General features: G+C 47.6%; 2 protein-coding genes across 6 annotated transcripts in view; one reads left to right on the top strand and one right to left on the bottom strand.

Annotated features, from left to right (window-relative positions):
- Positions 1-19,509, bottom strand: part of LMF2 (lipase maturation factor 2) — a 242,632-nt gene that overhangs the window by 222,725 nt on the left and 398 nt on the right. Inside the window, exon 1 of one of the 2 annotated variants that reach the window (XM_063926647.1) lies at positions 17,542-17,803. The exons of the other annotated variant lie outside the window; for it this stretch is intronic. Coding sequence (XP_063782717.1) covers positions 17,542-17,635 — 94 coding nt within the window. The 5' untranslated portion in view covers positions 17,636-17,803. Of the gene's footprint in view, positions 1-17,541; positions 17,804-19,509 lie in introns of those variants that run through there. 2 annotated transcript variants of the gene reach the window in all.
- NCAPH2 (non-SMC condensin II complex subunit H2) overlaps positions 18,151-19,509 on the top strand; it is a 272,518-nt gene continuing 271,159 nt past the window's right edge. The window contains exon 1 of one of the 4 annotated variants that reach the window (XM_063926652.1): positions 18,151-18,333. The gene's annotated coding sequence lies outside the window, so the exon portion shown is untranslated. Of the gene's footprint in view, positions 18,334-18,409; positions 18,727-19,509 lie in introns of those variants that run through there. The other 3 variants (XM_063926649.1, XM_063926651.1, XM_063926650.1) reach the window with 3 other exon arrangements.

Below are 19,509 nucleotides of genomic sequence, written 5' to 3'. Positions count from 1 at the left end.
AGCACTCTCTCGGGAAGTGCTACAACAGCACGACTGGATTCTCAATACTCCAAAGTCACAGCTGGTCCCGACGACACGTCTTCTGTTCCTGGAAATGTTTCTGAACGCAGACCAGAAAAGAGTGTTTCTTCCAGTGGAAAAAGCCGAGGAGTTGTCATCTCTAGTCAGAGACATCCTATAACCAGGACAGGTGTCGGTACATCAATGCACACGAGTCCTGGGAAAAATGGTAGCTTCGTACGAAGCATAATTCCATTCGGAAGACTCCACGCAAGGACGTTCCAGTGGGACCTGTGGGACTAATGGTCCGGGTCCCATCTACAGATACAACAGCGGATAACCCTGTCAGCAAGAAACAGGGTGTCGCTGCTGTGGTGGCTGCAGAGGGCTCATCTACTAGAGGGCCGCAGATTCGGAATACAGGACTGGGTCCTGGTGACCACGGATGCCAGCCTTCGGGGCTGGGGTGCAGTCACACAGGGAAGAAATTTCCAAGGAGATTTCGCTTCACATAAATATTCTGCAGCGAAGGGCCATTTACAATGCCCTAAGCCAAGCAAGGCCCCTGCTTCAGAACCAGCCGGTACTGATCCAATCAGACGACATCACGGCGGTCGCCCATGTAAACAGACAGGGCGGCACAAGAAGCAGGATGGCGATGGCAGAAGCCACAAGGATTCTCCGATGGGCGACCTACACCCAGGAGAATGGGGACTTCATTCAGAAGTTTTCCAAATGCGGGTAAACCGTTGGGAATGACCACGGGTGGACATGATGGCGTCCCGCCTCAACAAGAAGTTGAAAAGATATTGCGCCAGGTCAAGGGACCCTCAGGCGATCGCTGGGGACGCTCTAGTGACACCGTGGGTGTACCAGTCGGTTTATGTGTCTCCCTTTCTACCTCTCATACCCAAGGTACTGAGAATAATAAGAAGGCGAGGAGTGAAAACCATACTCGGGGTTCCGGATTGGCCATGAAGAGCTTGGTACCCGGAACTTCAAGAGATGCTGGCAGAGGACCCTTGGCCTCTGCCGCTTAGACAAGACCTGCTGCAGCAGGGACCCTGTCTGTTCCAAGACTTACCGCGGCTGCGTTTGACGGCATGGCGGTAGAACACCGGATCCTAAAGGAAAAGGGTATTCCGAAGGAAGTCATCCCTACCCTGATCATAGCCAGGAAGGATGTCACCGCAAGACATTATCGCCGCATTTGGCAAAAATTTATTGCTTGGTGGGAGGCCATGAAGGCCCCGACGGAGGAATTTCAACTATGTCGATTCCTGCACTTCCTGCAAGCAGGGGTGACGTTTGGGCCTCAAATTGGGGTCCATCAAGGTCCAGATTTCGGCTCTGTCGATTTTCTTCCAGAAAGAACTGGCTTCACTGCCTGAAGTTCAGACTTTGGTTAAAGGAGTACTACATATTCAGCCTCCTTTTGTGCCTCCTGTGGCACTTTTTGGATCTCAACGTGGTGTTGGATTTCCTAAAGTCGCATTGGTTGAGCCACTTAAAACCATGGAGCTGGCCCAACCTTACAGGGATATTTGACAGACTGGGTTGGACCCTTCTTCACCCCCCTCCTTTTCTTGCTTTCGGGAATGTCAGTGACGGGTCTTCCTCCTATCCTGCGACAGGCTCTTTTGGTCTGGAAGCAAGTGCACAACCTTTATGACTGGTCCGACCTAGAAACAGATTCGCCCTTATGGTTTAATAGTTCTTATATGGAACTTCAGAAGCTGTCGATAGACAATATTTGGATAAAAAATAAGAATTTACTTACCGATAATTCTATTTCTCGTAGTCCGTAGTGGATGCTGGGGACTCCGTCAGGACCATGGGGAATAGCGGCTCCGCAGGAGACAGGGCACAAAAGTAAAAGCTTTAGGATCAGGTGGTGTGCACTGGCTCCTCCCCCTATGACCCTCCTCCAAGCCTCAGTTAGGATACTGTGCCCGGACGAGCGTACACAATAAGGAAGGATTTTGAATCCCGGGTAAGACTCATACCAGCCACACCAATCACACTGTACAACCTGTGATCTGAACCCAGTTAACAGCATGATAACAGCGGAGCCTCTGAAAAGATGGCTCACAACAATAATAACCCGATTTTTGTAACAATAACTATGTACAAATATTGCAGACAATCCGCACTTGGGATGGGCGCCCAGCATCCACTACGGACTACGAGAAATAGAATTATCGGTAAGTAAATTCTTATTTTCTCTAACGTCCTAAGTGGATGCTGGGGACTCCGTCAGGACCATGGGGATTATACCAAAGCTCCCAAACGGGCGGGAGAGTGCGGATGACTCTGCAGCACCGAATGAGAGAACTCCAGGTCCTCCTCAGTCAGGGTGTGCCCCTGACCAAGTATCAGCTCGGCAAAGTTGTAAAGCCGAGACCCCTCAGGCAGCCGCCCAAGATGAGCCCACCTTCCTTGTGGAATGGGCATTTACATATTTTGGCTGTGGCAGGCCTGCCACAGAATGTGCAAGCTGAATTGTACTACACATCCAACTAGCAATCGTCTGCTTAGAAGCAAGAGCACCCAGTTTGTTGGGTGCATACAGGATAACAGCAAGTCAGTTTTCCTGACTCCAGCCGTCCTGGAAACTATATTTTCAGGGCCCTGACAACATCTAGCAACTTGGAGTCCTCCAAGTCCCTAGTAGCCGCAGGTACCACAATAAGCTGGTTCAGGTGAAACACTGACACCACCTTAGGGAGAAACTGGGGATGAGTCCGCAGCTCTGCCCTGTCCGAATGGACAATCAGATATGGGCTTTTTTGAGACAAACGCCGCCAATTCTGACACTCGCCTGGCCGAGGCCAGGGCCAACAGCATGGTCACTTTCCATGTGAGATATTTCAAATCCACAGATTTGAGCGGTTTAAACTAATGTGATTTTAGGAATCCCAGAACTACGTTGAGATCCCACAGTGCCACTGGAGGCACAAAAGGGGGTTGTATATGCAGTACTCCCTTGACAAACTTCTGGACTTCAGGAACTGAAGCCAATTCTTTCTGGAAGAAAATCGACAGGGCCGAAATTTGAACCTTAATGGACCCCAATTTGAGGCCCATAGACACTCCTGTTTGCAGGAAATGCAGGAAACGACCGAGTTGAAATTTCTTCATGGGGCCTTCCTGGCCTCACACCACGCAACATATTTTCGCCACATGTGGTGATAATGTTGTGCGGTCACCTCCTTCCTGGCTTTGACCAGGGTAGGAATGACCTCTTCCGGAATGCCTTTTTCCCTTAGGATCCGGCGTTCCACCGCCATGCTGTCAAACGCAGCTGCGGTAAGTCTTGGAACAGACATGGTACTTGCTGAAGCAAGTCCCTTCTTAGCGGCAGAGGCCATGAGTACTCTGTGAGCATCTCTTGAAGTTCCGGGTACCAAGTCCTTCTTGGCCAATCCGGAGCCACGAGTATAGTTCTTACTCCTCTACGTCTTATAATTCTCAATACCTTGGGTATGAGAAGCAGAGGAGGGAAGACATACACCGACTGGTACACCCACGGTGTTACCAGAAACGTCCACAGCTATTGCCTGAGGGTCTTTTGACCTGGCGCAATACTTGTCCAGTTTTTTGTTCAGGCGGGACGCCATCATGTCCACCTTTGGTCTTTTCCAACGGTTCACAATCATGTGGAAGACTTCCCGATGAAGTCCCCACTCTCCCGGGTGGAGGTTGTGCCTGCTGAGGAAGTCTGCTTCCCAATTGTCCACTCCCGGAATGAACACTGCTGACAGTGCTATCACATGATTTTCCGCCCAGCGAAAAATCCTTGCAGTTTCTGCCATTGCCCTCCTGCTTCTTGTGCCGCCCTGTCTGTTTACGTGGGCGACTGCCGTGATGTTGTCCCACTGGATCAATACCGGCTGACCTTGAAGCAGAGGTCTTGCTAAGCTTAGAGCATTGTAAATTGCCCTTAGCTCCAGTATATTTATGTGGAGAAAAATCTCCAGACTTGATCACACTCCCTGGAAATTTTTTCCCTGTGTGACTGCTCCCCAGCCTCTCAGGCTGGCCTCCGTGGTCACCAGCATCCAATCCTGAATGCCGAATCTGCGGCCCTCTAGAAGATGAGCACTCTGTAACCACCACAGGAGAGACACCCTTGTCCTTGGAGATAGGGTTATCCGCTGATGCATCTAAAAATGCGATCCGGACCATTTGTCCAGCAGATCCCACTGAAAAGTTCTTGCGTGGAATCTGCCGAATGGAATCGCTTCGTAATAAGCCACCATTTTTCCCAGGACTCTTGTGCAATGATGCACTGACACTTTTCCTGGTTTTAGGAGGTTCCTGACTAGCTCGGATAACTCCCTGGCTTTCTCCTCCGGGAGAAACACCTTTTTCTGGACTGTGTCCAGAACCATCCCTAGGAACAGCAGACGTGTCGTCGGAAACGGCTGTGATTTTGGATATTTAGAATCCACCCGTGCTGTCGTAGAACTACTTGAGATAGTGCTACTCCGACCTCCAACTGTTCTCTGGACCTTGCCCTTATCAGGAGATCGTCCAAGTAAGGGATAATTAAGACGCCTTTTCTTTGAAGAAGAATCATCATTTTGGCCATTACTTTGGTAAAGACCCGGGGTGCCGTGGACAATCCAAACGGCAGCGTCTGAAACGGATAGTGACAGTTCCGTACCACGAACCTGAGGTACCCTTGGTGAGAAGGGCAATTTGGGACATGGAGGTAAGCATCCTTGATGTCCAGGGACACCATATAGTCCCCTTCTTCCTGGTTCGCTATCACTGCTCTGAGTGACTCCATCTTGATTTGAACCTTTGTATGTAAGTGTTCAAAGATTTCCCATTTAGAATAGGTCTCACCGAGCCGTCTGGCTTCAGTACCACAATATAGTGTGGAATAATACCCCTTTCCTTGTTGTAGGAGGGGTACTTTGATTATCACCTGCTGGGAATACAGCTTGTGAATTGTTTCCAATACTGCCTCCCTGTCGGAGGGAGACGTTGGTAAAGCAGACATCAGGAGCCTGCGAGGGGGAGACGTCTCGAATCTCTGTACCCCTGGGATACTACTTGTAGGATCCAGGGGTCCACTTGCGAGTGAGCCCACTACGCGCTGAAACTCTTGAGACGACCCCCCACCGCACTTGAGTCCGCTTGTACGGCCCCAGCGTCATGCTGAGGGCTTCTGTTCCTGGGAATGGGCTGCCTGCTGCAGTCTTCTTCCCTTTCCTCTATCCCTGGGCAGATATGACTGGCCTTTTGCCCGCTTGCCCTTATGGGGACGAAAGGACTGAGGCTGAAAAGACGGTGTCTTTTTCTGCTGAGATGTGATTTGGGGTAAAAAAGGTGGATTTTCCAGCTGTTGCCGAGGCCACCAGGTCCGATCCCAAATAACTCCTCCCCTTTATACGGCAATACTTCCATGTTGGAATCTGCATCACCTGACCACTGTCGTGTCCATAAACATCTTCTGGCAGATATGGACATCGAACAAAAAAATGCTGAATCTGGCGCTCTGTCACTCCTAATCAATATGCTGCCAGCAATCTAGGGCTACTCACCCCTATTAAATGAAAAATCAAACAAGCAAAGAAGAAGAATTGCAGCGCATATAGATTAGAATTAATAACAAATCTATTTATTAAAACACATATATAAATAAAAATATATATATATTCAACGAACTGTGCAATTTATACCACCGGCCGGTCAGTACATTTTTACAATAATTGATGTATGCATATACCAAACATAACATAAATTGTAACAAATTGCTTCCTATCTGTTCAATATATTTGGGCAATAGCTGCTAAAATAATTAAAATATATTATAATATATCTGATAATCACTCAGACTGAGTAGTGCGCTCAAAAGTTTTTCCCGTGAGTTTAAATACCAGTCATTTTTGATGAGAAAGATGGTGATGGTCAAATATAAATTTCTCACTTCAGGTGCAGTAAAATATGCTGTAAATGGATGCAACCTGTGATTGAGCCGATGCTCACACTGAAATTGTGTCTGGCCAGACGTTTAATGCAATACGGTCTCACCACTCCTGTGCGGGGGTACCTTCACCCGAAATGTCCTCCCGGCTGCTGGTGCTCTCAACCTTTTATTGCGCAGTCATCTCTGGAGGATCATATAGACGGTGAAGGATTCCAGTCGCATCTAAATGGAGTGTATGGTTTTTCTGTAAAAACCTCCGGGCAGCAGTATAGCAGTTAGAATGAGTGGTTAACGCGTTTCCCCGCCTCCCTCCGGATTCAGCGGCTTCATCAGAATATGGACATCGCACTTACTCTTGATGCCAGAGTGCAAATATCCCTCTGTGCATCTCGCATATATAGAAATGCATCCTTTAAATGCTCTATAGTCAATAAAATACTGTCCCTGTCAAGGGTATCAATATTTTCAGTCAGGGAATCCGACCAAGCCACCCCAGCGCTGCACATCCAGGCTGAGGCGATCGCTGGTCGCAGTATAACACCAGTATGTGTGTATATACCTTTTTAGGATATTTTCCAGCCTCTCAGCTGGCTCCTTGAGGGCGGCCCTATCTGGAGACGGTACCGCCACTTGTTTTGATAAGCGTGTGAGCGCCTTATCCACCCTAAAGGGTGTTTCCCAACGCGCCCCAACTTCTGGCGGGAAAGGGTATACCGCCAATAATTTTCTATCGGGGGAAACCCACGCATCATCACACACTTCATTTAATTTATCTGATTCAGGAAAAACTACAGGTAGTTTTTTCACACCCCACATAATACCCTTCTTGTGGTACTTGTAGTATCAGAAATATGTAACACCTCCTTCATTGCCCTTAACATGTAACGTGTGGCCCTAAAGGAAAATACGTTTGTTTCTTCACCGTCGACACTGGAGTCAGTGTCCGTGTCTGTGTCGACCGACTGAGGTAAATGAGCGTTTTACAGCCCCTGACGGTGTTTGAGACGCCTGGACAGGTACTAATTTGTTTGCCGGCCGTCTCATGTCGTCAACCGACCTTGCAGCGTGTTGACATTATCACGTAATTCCTTAAATAAGCCATCCATTCCGGTGTCGACTCCCTAGAGAGTGACAAAACCATTTCAGGCAATTGCTCCGCCTCCTCACCAACATCGTCCTCATACATGTCGACACACACGTACCGACACACAGCACACACACAGGGAATGCTCTGATAGAGGACAGGACCCCACTAGCCCTTTGGGGAGACAGAGGGAGAGTTTGCCAGCACACACCAAAAACGCTATAATTATACAGGGACAACCTTTATATAAAAGTGTTTTTCCCTTATAGCATTTTAATATATATATATATATATATATATATATATACATATCGCCAAATAAGTGCCCCCCCTCTCTGTTTTAACCCTGTTTCTGTAGTGCAGTGCAGGGGAGAGCCTGGGAGCCTTCCCACCAGCATTTCTGTAAGGGAAAATGGCGCTGTGTGCTGAGGAGAATAGGCCCCGCCCCCTTTTCGGCGGGCTTCTTCTCCCGTTTTTCTGAGACCTGGCAGGGGTTAAATACATCCATATAGCCCCCAGGGGCTATATGTGATGTATTTTTAGCCAGAATAAGGTACTATCATTGCTGCCCAGGGCGCCCCCCCCCAGCGCCCTGCACCCTCAGTGACCGCTGCTATGAAGTGTGCTGACAACAATGGCGCACAGCTGCAGTGCTGTGCGCTACCTTATGAAGACTGAAGAGTCTTCTGCCGCCGTTTCTGGACCTCTTCACTTTTCGGCATCTGCAAGGGGGTCGGCGGCGCGGCTCCGGGACGAACCCCAGGGTGAGACCTGTGTTCCGACTCCCTCTGGAGCTAATGGTGTCCAGTAGCCTAAGAAGCCAATCCATCCTGCACGCAGGTGAGTTCACTTCTCTCCCCTAAGTCCCTCGTAGCAGTGAGCCTGTTGCCAGCAGGACTCACTGAAAATAAAAAACCTAACAAACTTTTACTCTAAGCAGCTCTTTAGGAGAGCCACCTAGATTGCACCCTTCTCGGCCGGGCACAAAAATCTAACTGAGGCTTGGAGGAGGGTCATAGGGGGAGGAGCCAGTGCACACCACCTGATCCTAAAGCTTTTACTTTTGTGCCCTGTTTCCTGCGGAGCCGCTATTCCCCATGGTCCTGACGGAGTCCCCAGCATCCACTTAGGACGTTAGAGAAAGTGGGGTAATCTCCCTGGGACAACTATATGTGGATGGTTATCTTAAATCATTTGCACAACTACAGGTTGATTTTGAGCTCCCAAACACAGCCCTATTTAGATACTTCCAATTAAGACATGCCATACAGACCCAGTTCAAAACGGCCCCCTCCATTTCCCCTTCTCCAGTTAAACTTATACTACAACGCTTACCCTCCACAGGCAAAATTTCAACAATATATGCCTCACTAAACAATAGAACCCTACCTGCCTCTTTAGATCCGCTTAGGCTGAGCTGGGAAGAGGATATAGGCCCCTTGTTAGACGAACAATGGTTACAAATACTGGGCTCCGCCAGATCTACCACTCCTTGCATCAGATATCAACAGGTACATCTCTTTATCCTGCACAGGGTTTATCGAACCCCTCTACTTCTCCAACGAGCTGGTTTAAGGCCTGACGCTCTGTGCCCCAAATGTCGGATGGCAGATGCTGGTTTTTGGCATCTGTTATGGAATTGTCCGAAAGTCTATGAATTTTGGACTCGGGTTTGGTCTGACATATTAACTACTGACCCATCTCTTCCCCAAATTAACCCCAGGACCTGCCTCTTTGGGGTGGACCTGGAAGAAACCCACTCGTTGCTCACATATCAGTATTTCCTGTGTCTGATCACGCTTGCCAAGGTTATCATTGCACGCTCCTGGTTTGCAGAGACCCCTCCCAGAGTATCGGAATGGAGAGCCCTGGTGACCTTGGTCATAGGGCATGAAAGGCTAATGTACTTATCCCGCAACTCTGTGTCCAAGTTTCACCGTAAGTGGGATAGATGGACTCTGGCGCGGCCGAGTGCGGAGCTGACGGGGCCCGGCGATAGGCGGAGGTTGTAGACACACACAACCCTATATTTGTGAAGGTGCCCCCCCCCCCCCCCCTACCCACGTATACTAAACAGGCTATGACGATAATGTCTTAGTGACCAGACCGAGCGTTCCGAGCACTATCCCCTCCTTTCAAGCACCATAAGCTTTATTTTCTACTTTATACTGTAAATCAATGTAACACCTATTGACCAGCACAATGCATTGTATTGTAAGTTGCATGTTTTGAATTGTTGTCTTCTTTCTTTTCTTTCTTTTACTGCTTTTCTCTCTTTTGTTTCATTTATGTAACTAAATGAAAAATTTCAATAAAAATTTACTTGATTAAAAAAAAACCATGGAGCTAAAGTATCTCGCGTGGAAAGTGGTCATGCTGTTGGCCTTGGCCAGGCGTGTGTCAGAATTGGCGGCTTTGTCATGTAAAAGCCTTATCTGATTTTCTATATGGATAGGCAGAGTTGAGGACTCGTCCCCAGTTTCTCCCAAAGGTGGTCTCAGGTTTTCACTTGAACCAACCTATTGTGGTGCCTGCGGCTACTAGGGACTTGGAGGATTCCAAGTTGCTGGACGTAGTCAGGGCCCTGAAAATTTTATTTTTCCAGGACGGCTGGAGTCAGGAAAACTGACTCGCTGTTTATCCTGATGGCACCCAACAAGCTGGGTGCTCCTGCTTCTAAGCAGTCTATTGCGCGCTGGATTTGTAGCACTATTCAGCTGGCGCATTCTGCGGTAGGATGACCGCAGCCTAAATCAATAAAAGCCCATTCCACAAGGAAGGTGGGCTCATCTTGGGCGGCTGCCCGAGGGGTCTCAGCTTTACAACTTTGCCGAGCAGCTACTTGGTCAGGGGCAAACACGTTTGCAAAATTCTATGAATTTGATACCCTGGCTGAGGAGGACCTGGAGTTCTCTCATTCGGTGCTGCAGAGTCATCCGCACTCTCCCGCCCGTTTGGGAGCTTTGGTATAATCCCCATGGTCCTTACGGAGTTCCCAGCATCCACTAGGACGTCAGAGAAAATAAGAATTTACTTACCGATAATTCTATTTCTCGTAGTCCGTAGTGGATGCTGGGCACCCATCCCAAGTGCGGATTGTCTGCAATACTTGTACATAGTTATTGTTAACTAATCGGGTTCTTGTTGTGAGCCATCTATTCAGAGGCTCCTCTGTTATCATGCTGTTAACTGGGTTTCATATCACAAGTTGTACGGTGTGATTGGTGTGGCTGGTATGAGTCTTACCCGGGATTCAAAATCCTTCCTTATTGTGTACGCTCGTCCGGGCACAGTATCCTAACTGTGGCTTGGAGGAGGGTCATAGGGGGAGGAGCCAGTGCACACCAGGTAGTCCTAAAGCTTTCTTTTTGTGCCCAGTCTCCTGCGGAGCCGCTATCCCCCCATGGTCCTTACGGAGTTCCCAGCATCCACTACGGACTACGAGAAAATAAGATTTTACTTACCGATAAATCTATTTCTCGGAGTCCGTAGTGGATGCTGGGGTTCCTGAAAGGACCATGGGGAATAGCGGCTCCGCAGGAGACAGGGCACAAAAAGTAAAGCTTTTTCCGATCAGGTGGTGTGCACTGGCTCCTCCCCCTATGACCCTCCTCCAGACTCCAGTTAGGTACTGTGCCCGGACGAGCGTACACAATAAGGGAGGATTTTGAATCCCGGGTAAGACTCATACCAGCCACACCAATCACACCGTACAACTTGTGATCTAAACCCAGTTAACAGTATGATAACAGCGGAGCCTCTGAAAGATGGCTTCCAACCACAATAACCCGAATAAGTTAACAATAACTATGTACAATTTATGCAGATAATCCGCACTTGGGATGGGCGCCCAGCATCCACTACGGACTCCGAGAAATAGATTTATCGGTAAGTAAAATCTTATTTTCTCTATCGTCCTAGTGGATGCTGGGGTTCCTGAAAGGACCATGGGGATTATACCAAAGCTCCCAAACGGGCGGGAGAGTGCGGATGACTCTGCAGCACCGAATGAGAGAACTCCAGGTCCTCCTTAGCCAGAGTATCAAATTTGTAAAATTTTACAAACGTGTTCTCCCCTGACCACGTAGCTGCTCGGCAAAGTTGTAATGCCGAGACCCCTCGGGCAGCCGCCCAAGATGAGCCCACCTTCCTTGTGGAGTGGGCCTTTACAGATTTAGGCTGTGGCAGGCCTGCCACAGAATGTGCCAGTTGGATTGTGCTACAGATCCAACGAGCAATCGTCTGCTTAGACGCAGGAGCACCCATCTTGTTGGGTGCATACAATATAAACAACGAGTCAGATTTTCTGACTCCAGCTGTTCTTGCAATATATATTCTTAATGCTCTGACAACGTCCAGTAACTTGGAGTCCTCCAAGTCACTTGTAGCCGCAGGCACTACAATAGGCTGGTTCAGATGAAATGCTGACACCACCTTAGGGAGAAAATGCGGACGAGTCCGCAGTTCTGCCCTGTCCGAATGGAAAATCAGATATGGGCTTTTGTAAGATAAAGCTGCCAATTCTGACACTCTCCTGGCAGAAGCCAGGGCTAGAAGCATGGTCACTTTCCAAGTGAGATATTTCAAATCCACCTTATTTAGTGGTTCAAACCAATGAGATTTTAGAAAATCCAAAACTACATTGAGATCCCACGGTGCCACTGGAGGCACCACAGGGGGCTGTATATGCAGCACTCCCTTAACAAAGGTCTGGACTTCAGGGACTGAAGCCAATTCTTTTTGAAAGAAAATCGACAGGGCCGAAATTTGAACCTTAATAGATCCCAATTTGAGACCCATAGACAATCCTGATTGCAGGAAATGTAGGAATCGACCCAGTTGAAATTCCTCCGTCGGAGCACTCCGATCTTCGCACCACGCAACATATTTTCGCCAAATTCTGTGATAATGTTGCACGGTTACTTCTTTCCTTGCTTTAATCAAAGTAGGAATGACTTCTTCCGGCATGCCTTTTTCCATTAGGATCCGGCGTTCAACCGCCATGCCGTCAAACGCAGCCGCGGTAAGTCTTGAAACAGACAGGGACCCTGCTGAAGCAAGTCCCTCCTTAGAGGTAGAGGCCACGGATCTTCCGTGATCATCTCTTGAAGTTCCGGGTACCAAGTCCTTCTTGGCCAATCCGGAACCACTAGTATCGTTCTTACGCCTCTTTGCCGTATAATTCTCAATACTTTTGGTATGAGAGGCAGAGGAGGAAACACATACACCGACTGGTACACCCAAGGCGTTACCAGCGCGTCCACAGCTATTGCCTGCGGATCTCTTGACCTGGCGCAATACCTGTCCAGTTTTTTGTTGAGGCGAGACGCCATCATGTCCACCATTGGTCTTTCCCAACGGGTTACCAGCATGTGGAAGACTTCTGGATGAAGTCCCCACTCTCCCGGGTGAAGATCGTGTCTGCTGAGGAAGTCTGCTTCCCAGTTGTCCACTCCCGGGATGAACACTGCTGACAGTGCTATCACATGATTCTCTGCCCAGCGAAGAATCCTTGCAGCTTCTGCCATTGCACTCCTGCTTCTTGTGCCGCCCTGTCTGTTCACATGGGCGACTGCCGTGATGTTGTCCGACTGGATCAACACCGGTTTTCCCTGAAGCAGTGTTTATGTGAAGAGACGTTTCCAGGCTCGTCCATACTCCCTGGAAGTTTCTTCCTTGTGTGACTGCTCCCCAGCCTCTCAGGCTGGCGTCCGTGGTCACCAGGATCCAATCCTGTATGCCGAATCTGCGGCCCTCCAATAGATGAGGACTCTGCAACCACCACAGAAGAGACACCCTTGTCCTTGGAGACAGGGTTATCCGTAGGTGCATCTGAAGATGCGACCCTGACCATTTGTCCAACAGATCCCTTTGGAAAATTCTTGCGTGGAATCTGCCGAATGGAATTGCTTCGTAAGAAGCCACCATTTTTCCCAGGACTCTTGTGCATTGATGTACAGACACCTTTCCTGGTTTTAGGAGGTTCCTGACAAGTTCGGATAACTCCTTGGCTTTTTCCTCCGGGAGAAAAACCTTTTTCTGAACCGTGTCCAGAATCATCCCTAGGAACAGCAGACGAGTTGTCGGCATTAACTGGGATTTTGGAATATTCAGAATCCACCCGTGCTGTTTCAGCACTTCTTGAGACAGTACTAATCCCATCTCTAGCTGTTCTCTGGACCTCGCCCTTATTAGGAGATCATCCAAGTATGGGATAATTAATACGCCTTTTCTTCGAAGAAGAATCATCATCTCGGCCATTACCTTTGTAAAGATCCGAGGTGCCGTGGACAATCCGAACGGCAGCGTCTGAAACTGATAGTGACAGTTTTGTACAACGAACCTGAGGTACCCCTGGTGTGAGGGGTAAATTGGAACGTGGAGATACGCATCCTTGATGTCCAAGGATACCATAAAGTCCCCCTCTTCCAGGTTCGCTATCACTGCTCTGAGTGACTCCATCTTGAACTTGAACTTCTTTATGTACAGGTTCAAGGACTTCAGATTTAGAATAGGCCTTACCGAGCCATCCGGCTTCGGTACCACAAAAAGAGTGGAATAATACCCCTTCCCTTGTTGTAGAAGAGGTACCTTGACTATCACCTGCTGAGAGTACAGCTTGTGAATGGCTTCCAAAACCGTCTCCCTTTCGGAGGGGGACGTTGGTAAAGCAGACTTCAGGAAACGGCGAGGTGGATCTGTCTCTAATTCCAACCTGTACCCTTGAGATATTATCTGCAGGATCCAGGGATCTACCTGCGAGTGAGCCCACTGCGCGCTGTAATTTTTGAGACGACCGCCCACCGTCCCCGAGTCCGCTTGAGAAGCCCCAGCGTCATGCTGAGGCTTTTGTAGAAGCCGGGGAGGGCTTCTGTTCCTGGGAAGGAGCTGCGTGTTGCTGTCTCTTCCCTCGACCTTTGCCTCGTGGCAGATATGAATAGCCCTTTGCTCTCTTATTTTTAAAGGAACGAAAGGGCTGCGGTTGAAAAGTCGGTGCCTTTTTCTGAGGGGGAGTGACTTGAGGTAGAAAGGTGGATTTCCCGGCTGTAGCCGTGGCCACCAAATCTGATAGACCGACTCCAAATAACTCCTCCCCTTTATACGGCAAAACTTCCATATGCCGTTTTGAATCCGCATCGCCTGTCCACTGTCGCGTCCATAAAGCTCTTCTGGCCGAAATGGACATAGCACTTACCCGTGATGCCAGTGTGCAGATATCCCTCTGTGCATCACGCATATAAAGAAATGCATCCTTTATTTGTTCTAACGACAGTAAAATATTGTCCCTGTCCAGGGTATCAATATTTTCAATCAGGGACTCTGACCAAACTACCCCAGCACTGCCCATCCAGGCAGTCGCTACAGCTGGTCGTAGTATAACACCTGCATGTGTGTATATACTTTTTTGGATATTTTCCATCCTCCTATCTGATGGATCTTTAAGTGCGGCCGTCTCAGGAGAGGGTAACGCCACTTGTTTAGATAAGCGTGTTAGCGCCTTGTCCACCCTAGGAGGTGTTTCCCAGCGCTCCCTAACCTCTGGCGGGAAAGGGTATAATGCCAATAATTTCTTTGAAATTATCAGCTTTTTATCAGGGGCAACCCACGCTTCATTACACACGTCATTTAATTCTTCTGATTCAGGAAAAACTATAGGTAGTTTTTTCATACCCCACATAATACCCTGTTTAGTGGTACCTGTAGTATCAGCTAAATGTAACGCCTCCTTCATTGCCAAAATCATATAACGTGTGGCCCTACTGGAAAATACGGTTGATTCGTCACCGTCACCACTGGAGTCATCGCCTGTGTCTGGGTCTGTGTCGACCGACTGAGGCAAAGGGCGTTTCACAGCCCCTGACGGTGTTTGAGTCGCCTGGACAGGCACTAATTGATTGTCCGGCCGCCTCATGTCGTCAAACGACTGCTTTAGCGTGTTGACACTATCCCGTAGTTCCATAAATAAAGGCATCCATTCCGGTGTCGACTCCCTAGGGGGTGACATCCTCATATTTGGCAATTGCTCCGCCTCCACACCAATATCGTCCTCATACATGTCGACACACACGTACCGACACACAGCAGACACACAGGGAATGCTCCTAACGAAGACAGGACCCACTAGCCCTTTGGGGAGACAGAGGGAGAGTTTGCCAGCACACACCAAAAGCGCTATATATATATCAGGGATAGCCTTATAATAAGTGCTCCCTTATAGCTGCTTTGTTATATCAAAATATCGCCATAAATGTGCCCCCCCCTCTCTGTTTTACCCTGTTTCTGTAGTGCAGTGCAGGGGAGAGACTTGGGAGCCGTCCTGACCAGCGGAGCTGTGAGAGGAAATGGCGCCGTGTGCTGAGGAGATAGGCCCCGCCCCTTTTCTGGCGGGCTCGTCTCCCGCTATTTAGAAAAATTAGGCAGGGGTTAAATATCTCCATATAGCCTCTAGGGCTATATGTGAGGTATTTTTAGCCTTTATAGGTAATCATTTTGCCTCCCAGGGCGCCCCCCTCCCAGCGCCCTGCACCCTCAGTGACTGCCGTGTGAAGTGTGCTGAGAGGAAAATGGCGCACAGCTGCAGTGCTGTGCGCTACCTTTTGAAGACTGCAGGAGTCTTCAGCCGCCGATTCTGGACCTCTTCTGTCTTCAGCATCTGCAAGGGGGCCGGCGGCGTGGCTCCGGTGACCATCCAGGCTGTACCTGTGATCGTCCCTCTGGAGCTTGATGTCCAGTAGCCAAGAAACCAATCCATCCTGCACGCAGGTGAGTTGACTCCTTCTCCCCTCAGTCCCTCGCTGCAGTGATCCTGTTGCCAGCAGGAATCACTGTAAAATAAAAAACCTAGCTAAACTTTTTCTAAGCAGCTCTTTAGGAGAGCCACCTAGATTGCACCCTTCTCGGCCGGGCACAAAAATCTAACTGGAGTCTGGAGGAGGGTCATAGGGGGAGGAGCCAGTGCACACCACCTGATCGGAAAAAGCTTTACTTTTTGTGCCCTGTCTCCTGCGGAGCCGCTATTCCCCATGGTCCTTTCAGGAACCCCAGCATCCACTAGGACGATAGAGAAATAGAATTACCGGTAAGTAAATTCTTATTTTTTCTTTGCAGACCCTAAGCAGGTGAAAAGTTTGAGAGAACTATTTCAAAAAGGTAAAAATGTCAGGACTTGATTCCCCCCCATATAATTAGGCACTTGACTTCTATACTGTTATACAGTATTTACTTGCACCCAGAATTACCACAGAGAAGCCTTTTCCAACTGAATTGAGCTTTAAAATGAAGCATGCATACAAGGCTTAGCAAGATTATACCACAGCTACAATTGAATCTGCCCCTATGGCTGAAAAACAAAGCCAGGGACTGGAACTAAAAAGCCATCTTATAAAACACAGCAATGACCCAGTACACAGGAACCAAATAGAAAGTATGGAATTTTTCTGACATGCACATAGTTGTCGAAAGCATGTCTGTGGTGCAGCACAGGTTACACAGCCCATTTTAACAAACGTATGGAAGACCAACCCATGAATCGTTTTAGCGGATTGCCAGAATTGACAAATGCCAGAAATGCCAGTCCAGGCCTGTGCGAAGGGAATGTGTGTACGCACAGGTTCATTTGCCTACATAGTTTTACTGTACCCTCACCATTAGCAAGCTTTACAAATGCACAATCAAGATCTAATGTAAATACTTATTATTAATGAGTCCTTGCAATCAGTTTTACAGTAAAATTGTCATCCAATAATTAATATAATGCAAATAATGCTAATCAAACACAGCACTGCAGATGTGAAGGCAATAAGAGAGATTAGACAATTAATCAGGCCATAATGTGTGTTCTGACTCAACACTAGAATTTAATTGCAGAATATTGGAAAGTTGCTTATCAGTAGCCTTGAGGAAAATGATATCTTTGCCAAAAAAAAGCACAATACTAGGATGTGCACCCACAGAGGGACAGTGTGACTTATTATACTCTATGCTGAATGAAATGTAGGCTGTGTGCTTAAGGTATACATGCACACTGCAACTTTTATTATTATGCAGCAGAAAAGAAACAAAGTAATCAACAACGTTTCTCAGAAATACATCAATGAGAAAGCAACACACATAGGACTGACAGATCAGTAATATCATAACGTGGCTATAGATTATGAAACACCTAGAACTTGGGAAAGTGCCCGTGACCATCCTTACACTATTTACATCTATGCATAACACGTGGTTAATCAAAGTTTAAAGGTTAAAAACATAATAAATGTTAATAAACTTGTAAATGAAGTGTTTGTGTACATAACTAGAGCTATAGCACACATGAATTTTATTTTCATGGTTACTGAATGCAAAATGCGGATATGTACCATTAATACATAATGCCATTGACAATAGTACTGAATAAATCCATATTACCTCCGGACTGAGAATGCCGGTACATATACCACTGCATCTTCACCTGCAAAATAAGAAGATGCACAGCAGCATATGCATACTACTGAAATATTGTATATGTGCATACCTGGTATTTGCGTGTACAGGGAAAGGAATGCACATAGGTAGATGCCGCTCAGCCCCCACAGGAAAGCACCCCGAGCAAAACGTTGTTCCCCCATATCCGCAGCAGCAGAAAGCTCTCTAATCTCTATCTAATGCAGCTGTCTCGGTGAGTCACAACGTGGTGGTCACAGTGCGCACATGCGCATTACACGCTGCCGCTCGCCCATGCTGGTGCGCATGCGTGCAATCTGAGCAGCTTCCAATCACCGCTCTGAGCTTTAGCGATGAGTGATTGCTGCTCACTGATTTCACGCCGTCTTGCTGTAAGGCGCATGCGCAGTAATAACTGTGGCGCATGGAGGTTTCCTGTGATTTACTTGCCACATGGACGAGTAGTACAGCATCCGCACTGTAATAATCAGCTGCAAGCAACTCGTGCATAATTGTGATGGAGGAAAGTAGAAAAATGAATCACAGTGGATACTGGGGGGGGGGGGGGATTAGGAAAGAGGGGAAATCCAGACTGATAACCGTAACAAAAATGGCCCCATCAGCGTCCGAGGACATCTTGCTTCACCCGCAATAATGACGCAACCATTTTTGTACTCCAGCTCCCCTCGGCAGAATCAGATTGGTGGAATTCGAAGGCCCCGGAAGTGCGTGCCATTCCTGAGCCGGGCGGGAAAAACAAAAATGACGTTTTGAGTTTCAGGCTGAATGGGAGAGACACACCGGAAACAAAGCGGGTTTTATGTAGTTTGTGGGCGCAGAAAGTACCGAAGTGTCGTATATACATGTATACCAGCGGACCGAGGTAATTTTAGGCGAATGCTGTTGTTTGCTACATAAGGGTGGATGTACTGCGTGATCAGCCTTATATGTGCTGTTAGTGGCTCTCGGCTGCATGGTCATGTGTATACATCATGCTGTATGCATGATGTTAGGTTAGCTGTGGTGTGAGAGAATGGAGAGCATAGCCAGTGCACGCACTATGTCTTCTGCTCCACTTACTGTTCCCTGGCTGTGCATTATTATGTGTCTCATAGAGAATATATGACACCTGCAGCTTCTGAATTAGAGGCAGTCGGCTTTTAGACACGTACAGTAGTAGTGGCTGCTGGTCATGGGTGGTCAGCGCTGTATTCTGGCATTTCTGAAAAGTGTGGAGATTATCCTCAACAGAAAAAAATGGAGTAAGTTATATTAAGTAAGTGGCCACATAGTCCTGTTTGTGCTCGAAAACATTGGTATGATGGGTGTTGTATAATATGTAGTATTGGCAGCTGTCCTGTCATTTACTGATTTGTTTTCTTACTAAAAGAACGGGACTTATGATTGTTGGAAAACATTTCAGAAAGTGTATACTGTATGTGATAGCAATTCCGGTTGCTATTTATAAATACACTCCATTTTTGAGTCTTGTCGTTGTAAGCATATTAGGATTAATACAGAATCAGTGCATTTTTAATATGTCCAGTAAAACTGTCTCTGAACAGAATGGCAGTGACTGGATATGAATACTGCATTATTATTTCTTCTATAAACATGCTATGCAGCGCAGTGACTGTATTTGGTATTATAGTAAATCTATTTTGTCCGTCAGATTAGCATATTTTATTGGCTGTCAGATAACATGTTCTGTATGCTGTCTTAACTAATGTTTTCTACATTAAATGGTAAATATTGGATAAACACTTTGGGGTCAATTCCATTCTCCGACAGTTGTATATAGCGCAGGGAATTAGCTCCCGATGCGACACGTACACTCACAGACTCACGCTTAGTATCGAACACGCTAAAAGCGTCCCGAGTACCATAATGCTACGGTATCGGCGTAGCGGACGCTGCGCTGTGCGAGTGAGACACGAGCGGCGCAGACGCTCACAGAATGACACACAGTAAACCTTGTTAACAACACACAGTAAGGGTATGCTTATACTCAAAACCTTAGCAATCTAATACTACAGTGATGTAACGCTTATTAACCTTA

The sequence above is a fragment of the Pseudophryne corroboree genome, chromosome 6, assembly GCF_028390025.1.
Source record: "Pseudophryne corroboree isolate aPseCor3 chromosome 6, aPseCor3.hap2, whole genome shotgun sequence".
NCBI lineage: Eukaryota > Metazoa > Chordata > Amphibia > Anura > Myobatrachidae > Pseudophryne > Pseudophryne corroboree.
This window is presented reverse-complemented; position numbering and strand designations above follow the sequence as displayed.